The 7,113-nt window shown below is 49.3% G+C and overlaps 1 protein-coding gene across 2 annotated transcripts in view; it reads right to left on the reverse strand.

Moving 5' to 3' along the window:
• Positions 1-7,113, reverse strand: part of MYO7A (myosin VIIA) — a 63,209-nt gene that overhangs the window by 21,292 nt on the left and 34,804 nt on the right. For both annotated transcript variants that reach the window (XM_035892688.1, XM_035892687.1), the window contains exons 21-25: positions 6,539-6,748; positions 5,779-5,982; positions 4,475-4,651; positions 3,018-3,107; positions 1,627-1,754 (exon numbers count right to left, since the gene is read on the reverse strand). In XM_035892688.1, the coding sequence (XP_035748581.1) occupies positions 1,627-1,754; positions 3,018-3,107; positions 4,475-4,651; positions 5,779-5,982; positions 6,539-6,748 (809 nt within the window). The remainder of the gene's footprint in view (positions 1-1,626; positions 1,755-3,017; positions 3,108-4,474; positions 4,652-5,778; positions 5,983-6,538; positions 6,749-7,113) is intronic.

The raw sequence follows: 7,113 nt of genomic DNA on the forward strand, positions 1-7,113 counted from the left end.
TCTCACCCCACCCCACCAGTGAGCAGGCTGGGGATGTGCAAGAAGTTGGGAGGGGACACAGCCAGGACAGCTGACCCCAACTGACCCAAGGGTCATGCTCAGCATATACAGCTGGGGGAAGAAGAAGGAAGGGGGGGACGTTCAGAGTGATGGTGTTTGTCTTCCCAAGTCACCGTTACGCGTGATGGAGCCCTGCTTTCCTGGGGATGGCTGAGCACCCACCTGCTGATGAGAAGCAGGAAATTAATTCCTTGCTTTGCTTTGCTTGCACACGTGGCTTTTGCTTTATCTATTAAACTGTCTTTATATCAACACACGAGTTTTCTCACTTTTCCAATTCCCTCCCCCATCCCACTAGGGGGGAGTGAGCGAGCAGCTGCGTGGTGCTTAGTTACTGGCTGGGGTTAAACCACGACAGTCCTTTCTGGTGCCCAATGTGGTGCTCGAAGTGTTTGAGAGAACAGCAGGTTTGATTGGAATGTGCTAGATTGCATTTATAGCTGATATTGCTGTTTAGCTATTAACTGGCAGGCTCCTGTACTTGACATGGGCTTGCTGGCCTTACTCTACGTTAGAGTCCAGTGCTCTGCTTTTTGCTTTTGCTGCTTGCTGTACTGCTGTACTGCTGAGCATCTCACTCTGCTGTGCCTGGGAACATTTTGGTAACAGCAACGGAGATGCTGGCTGATGGCCAGGGCATGGCTGCTGCTTCCGTGCTGCTGTACTGGACCAGCTGGAATTCCAGTGCAAACTCGAACCAAAGGGACTGTGATCTTGGGATGAGTCCATGTGGGAGCAAGAGACCCTGAGGCATCTGTGGCCATGGATAAGCCCATGCCAGAGCAGGTACACCTTGAAGTGTCTGTGGCCGTGGTCATGTCTGGTCTAAAGTGACCAGGGGTGGAGATTGGGAGGCAACAAAAATGTTATCCAACCCGTTAACACTGACAAACCCCATGGGAAAACCCGTGGAACACCACCAGCTATGCCTTCAGAGCAGACTTTGTGCAGAAAAGTAAGGCTAAGGGTTGCGTGGTGAGCTGGGAGGATAAAATAAAAATTAGAGAAGGTGGTCATGATATGAGGATGTCCACCCTGTTCCTGGAGTGAGCAGATAGGTGTGAGTGAACAGACCATGAGACTATGTAAAGAAGGACTGTATTATAACACACACACACACACACAAATGGGCTAAACCAAAAATGTGCAGTTGGCCTTAATTTGGCACTTTCCAATTTTTGAATGCTTAATTTAGCAACGGAAATGAGTTTCAGTTTTTCATTAGTATACCATTAAAAATACTCACACAAATAAAAGAGATCTAAATGATCAAGTAGGAAGCAAAGGGTAGTGAACAACAGAAGTGAGCGTTAAAAAACCAATCCAGTGGCCACTAGCACTTTCAGAAGCATTTGAGTCCTTCTGTGTGGTCTTTCCATCAGGCCTGATATGGACAGTAAGGACCATGATCCAGCCCAGCCCATGTTATACAACACAACCAGAAAAAATGATATAACGAGAGCTTTGTAAAGCTGCACACAATAGCAAAATCACTTGGACAAGAATAGCTTGAGGAAGAAGGAATGAAAAGAATGGCATGTTTATGCCTTTGTCTTGATTTCTAACCTTAAGGCTGGCCTGAGGATGCCATTACCAATAATGAAATGGAGCTTCTCCAGGTTGGAGGTGGGTCGGTCTTCGAGCATGCTATTACCCTGGAGCGTGGACTCACCATCATGAAGCCTCTTTGTCACCTGCCAACCAGACACATTGCTCTCTTTCAGTACAGCCAGTTACTATGTCCCCCCCACCACCCCCATCCCAAATGTGTGGTGGTCCCCCAGGAGGACTCCTCCACCAGCCAGGAGGGGTCTCAGAAGGTCTTCAGTCTAGCACTTTATCAGCAATGGGAGGGTTTGGTTTTAATCATGTACGGGTGAAACTGAAAATGGTCCTGTCTAGGCACACTCCCACCTTCTTAGTCTTTGCCCAGGGTTTCTACCCTTGCATTCCAGCTCTGAGCTGCTCCTGCAGCTGGGAAAGGGCCACCAAGGATCTTTGGAATAACCCCAGCTTATTGCCAAGGAAGGCCTGTCCCTTTAACTCAGTTATAGTTAAAAAATTATTAAAACACTGACAAAATGGACCCGCTCCCCATGCTAATGATGCAGCCAAAAGCACGTAAGCATGGTGCTGTTTGTGAGAACGAGGATGGCGTTCATCCACCTACCAGCTCTCTGTCTCAGCTAGTCAACCCAGTCTCCATTTAGAGCCACTGGAGAAAGATGGGCATTTCTAGATTGTGTTCAGAGCCACATTAGGGTAAGCTGGATGGGCCCTATTTCTCCTTGCTGACCCTAAAGGGAAGGAGGGTGACTATCTTAGAGAGCAATCTTCATGCTCTCAAGCAGCTACAGCCAGGTGAGATGGTGCCTGCTCTGGAGGTGGCCAAGGCGGTGTATAAAAGATGACTGAATCCATGCCTTTGCATTGCTTTCATCCCCTCCCCCAAAAGATTTATTGTTCCTCATTCTTTTGGGATGGGGTTTTCAAAAGCTCTCGGCTTGGACTAACTGCTGCCATGGGGAGTTTTGCCCTTGGCACTGGAGAGGAGCAGAGGATGGGTGAGTGCTTTTGGAGACCCCACCTCTGCTACCTACACCATGGTGGAGGGCAGGAAGCTAAAAGCAGGGATAACATTCAGACCATCAGAGAGTGGTGGGAGGTATCGGCAGCTGGATGAAGGGCTGTGAAAGAGGGGAGGGAAGATGTTGGATGGATGGAGAACGGGAGCCGAGGGGAGGCCGGCGCGAGGTGCAGAATGACTCAAGGAGACACGGGAAGCCAACCTTTCCCCTTAAACACTCCTTAAATCTTTCAGGCAGAGAGACAGGTAGCGCCAAACCCAGAGGAGGGCTGGTTCTATGTTGTCTAGGGAAAAGCAGAAGAGAGTCAGAGAGGGCTGCAGACAATCCAACGGCACTTGTGCTGCCAGGCGGCCAAGCGTCTCCTCTCACCTCCTCCGTCAGTTTGGATTTCTTCTTGAGTGTTAAGGAGACCAGTTTGTGCCGCACACTGTTCTTCTTGTGCCCGTCAATGTGAGTACTCTGCAAAGCAAGAGGCGTGGATGCAATGCGGTGAGACACAGAGCCCTGCCGACTACTTGCTCTCCCTGCCTCCCCCTGGACTCCTACAAAAGACCATTAATCCTGGGCAGAGGGTGAGATATTTCAGAGGCTGGTGGGAACCAGAAGTGTGGACCCATATTCCTGTGCTCCCTGATAACCCAGGTCTGGCTCTGAATTTTGCAGATACTCTCTAATATATGAGCTTTGCCCAGATCAAAATTATGTATTGGGGACGCCTGAAAAAAGTTATGTCGAATACATGGCTGACTCCTAGTCAGCCTAGGTCCGCCCAGTTCTGCTGTATGCCACTCAAGGCTTGTTCCTACCTTGCAAATGAGATGAGCAAGAGCACTCTCTGAGGTGAACCATTTGCATGGCAAGTTTTTGAGCTGGAAATAATCTAGTCAGGGACTCATGAACAGGTAGTTACCCGTTGTGCTTCATCATCGTTAACCACCTCTGTGCTCTAGCAGATTTCCCAGAAGAATCAATTTGATGTGGGACAAGACCCAGGCACTGACTCGATTTCATCAAGTTACTGTTGGCTTTCTACTTCTATACCAACTCTATGCCAGCTGTGGACTCTCCTTCTCAGGTAATTCACTGGAAGTGCTGAATGATACCAGCATCTCTAAGAACTTGCAAATTTATTAATTTACGTCTGCAAATGACACAGGGGCTTGCCTGGCTGATACTACAGAAAACCTGAAAATGCAGCAGTGCCACCTAGAAAATCCCAATACCAGGCAATACCTTGTCCTATTGAATGAAGCGGTTGCCAAAGATGAAAGCATATCTGCTCTATGGACAGCGATTTATCCAGAACAATGTCTTATCTGGGAGGGGTCCTAAGATGAAGTCCTCCAGTGACATCCTAGAATGCACCGAGGATGCAACAGGAATTTTTAGGGTTTTTTTTTTATTTCCACAGCTTAATCCCCTGGTAACTCTTTACTTCCTGCTCCAAGATTAAGGGCTCATTTTTAATTTAGTCTCTTCTGACCCAGGGCAGATCAAAAAGAAATCCCTAAATGCAAGAGCAATGACACAGGACATTGCACTCCACCCATGTATTTCTGCCCTACAAGGAGGAGGAGAGAGATCAAAGCCCCATGAGAGATATCGGGCTACTTCCCTTACTGTATTGCCAGGGGACATTAAGTTATCCCTGTGAAGAAGAAGGGACAGGACCAACACCCGACACACGGGCAAGTCTCCCCTTGTAGCGTAATTGCAAATAAAATCAACAAACCGATTGCCTGCAGCAAACCCCACGAGTCATTTCTTTCCAACACATTTCAACATCCAACACCTAACAGCGTCTCTTTTACAGCCGCAGCAGTTACCTCTCCTTCTCCCTGCAGAGCCTGCAGTTCTTTCTTATAGGTCTTTTTCCCAAGAGTCTCATAAATTTTTGTCATCACTGGTATCTTCTCGCCACCATCACTCATGGCTGTATGATATTTCGGCTCAGGGAGGTCTCCCATGAAACGGAGGATAGTGATCCATACAGCAAGTGCTGCCTATTTGAAAGGAAAGATTAACTCTATTAGCTCGCACCAGGGCAATGAAGGGGGTGGTCAAGCCATGCTGAATCCATCAGGATGACCACTGTGGCCTCTCTGTACATCTACAGGAGATAAAACACTGTCCCACATCACACATAACAGTTTTGCCGGCAGCCTACATCCCATCGGAGAAAGCCGGGCAGGCTGGTGGCTGGGACCACAAATTCAGGCTCTGTGTCCATGCCATCATGAATTTGTTTGCGCACCCTACAAGTGGTTTGCTTCTTGGCAAGGAGATGCCAACCTTATAGAGAGGCAGTGACTGGCAGCTCTTAACCCACTGCAGAGGGGAAGGAGAACCACAGTGGTGGTGCCCAGCAACAGGACAAGGGGCAATGGGCACAAATTGAAGCAGAAGAGGTTCCAGTTGAACATGAGGAAGAACTTCTTTACTTGGAGGGTGACAGAGCCCTGGAACAGGCTGCCCAGGCGGGCTGTGGAGTCTCCTTCTCTGGAGATATTCAAAGCCTGCCTGGACGATGTCCTGTGCCCCCTGCTCTGGGTGAGCCTGCTTGAGCAGGGGGGTTGGACTGGGTGATCTCCTGAGGTCCCTTCCAACCCCTGACATTCTGTGATTCTGTGAAGGCAAGTTCATGGCCAATGTAACGTTCATTACAGCCACACAGGTTCAATGCAGTTCTGCTCTTGTAGTGCTGGCTATAGGACAAGTGTTTCTTCTCTGCTCACTCTACACTGGTCCATATGACGAGGTAAGAAGCAACCTTTCCAGTTGCCAAGTAGCAGCTTCACAGGCACTACTCACTCAACAGTTTTCATTGTCCATGCCCTGAGCCCAGAGCACTTCATTAAACATCTTAACACAAATATCAAGGTACAGAGATGGACTCACCCCTCTAATGCTACATCCCTCTAATGTTTGTTGTCTGGTCAGTGCTCAAAGCATGCAGGTGGGACAGTGTCTACTGGCACACATGCAGCGCATGAGGGCTGTGCTCCCCACCAAACCATGAGAACACCAGCGTATCCCAAAGGTAAACTGCTGGTGCCCTTTGGCTGAGGGGTTCCCCAGCCTTGTTCCAACCCACCCTGCCCTGCTCAAGGTTTTTTATCTCCTGCCTCACCAACTGGTCTCCTTCATCTTCATGGTACAAGAGAGGCTGCTTGAGAGGCCGGCGGATGTAGGTGTGTGTTGTTGTGCCCTGGAAATATGTGGCGGCAAACTTGGCAAATTTGTACTCTGAGAGATCTTCCTCTTCTTCCTCAGGGAGAGGCAGTGCTGCATCCAGGTCCTCTTCCTCCAGCTCCTTCTGGGCTCGCTCAAGATCCTGGTAGGAAAAGCCATGTCAAGTGCTCAGCATGCCTTTGGATACTGAACTACCCTTTTCCCCTTGGGCCTGACTTTTCTGCCCATCTGATTTCCATCCCAAAAGGAAAAGTGGGCTGGAGGGAAACCCACGAAATACAGCTGTGGAGCCCAAGAAAAGCCTAAATCTTGAAGGACATGCCTGTGCCCAGGAATGTCCCCAGAGAAATAGGAGAAGCATCAAGCTTGGCCCCACTCCTAGCATGGGGAAAGGATGTCCAAGACCTAAATGCTGTGAGCCGCGATGAACCACAAGGGAGAGGATCTTATAGGCCACAAGTCCTCAATGATCTTACAGCGATACTGCTCCCCTCCATGTGGTAGCCCCAGAGAAAGCCTGCAGGCTGCCTGCCTGTCACCAGCCACAGCACGGAAACCCTCTGGGGCCATGCTAAAGAGCCTAGTCCTGAAAGAAGCCTTCAGAGACCCCCTTTTGGATTGCCCTGCTCTCCCCCAATTCATTAATGTGTTGCTAAAGCCTTTCATGTGATAGCTAGGCTCATGTACATCTCCAGTACCTCAAAGCCATTGGGTGCCTGTCCCTCCTGGCCAGGCAGGGAAGAGGTCGTCCCCAGGAATCCAAACATTTTGTCCACCATTTCTGAGTCATTCACTGGCTCGTTGCGAGCTTTCTCCATTTTTTCTAAGAGCTCTTTCTTCCGACGAGCTTCCTCCTTCTCCTTTACTGCTCTCTCTGCGTCCTCCCGCGCCAGCTGGGCCAGGCGTACCTGCAGGAGGACAAGGACGGTGGCTGAACTGCTCCTTCCAAAGAATTGGCACTAAATTCTGCAGGGCCTGGCTTTAGGAAGGCAGACTGCCCAGTGCTTGGGGCACTATCCCAGCAATGTGACGCGGATAAAATCAGTAACATGTCCATGCCTGAGTTTCCTAACTGCAGAAGGACAAAGCGAGAGCATTTTCTCCTTCCTCAGTGCCTGTTTAGGGGGTTTGGTCCATGCACAGAGACTCTCACTGACCTTATTTTTTTTCCTTTTACACAACCACCATGTACATGCGCACACACACACACACACACACAGAGTTTCCCCTTCAGCCTTTAATACAATAGCAAAAGCAAGTGAATAATAACCAT

Source organism: Egretta garzetta, unplaced genomic scaffold, assembly GCF_000687185.1.
Source record: "Egretta garzetta isolate BGI_Z169 unplaced genomic scaffold, ASM68718v1 scaffold323, whole genome shotgun sequence".
NCBI classification, from domain to species: domain Eukaryota; kingdom Metazoa; phylum Chordata; class Aves; order Pelecaniformes; family Ardeidae; genus Egretta; species Egretta garzetta.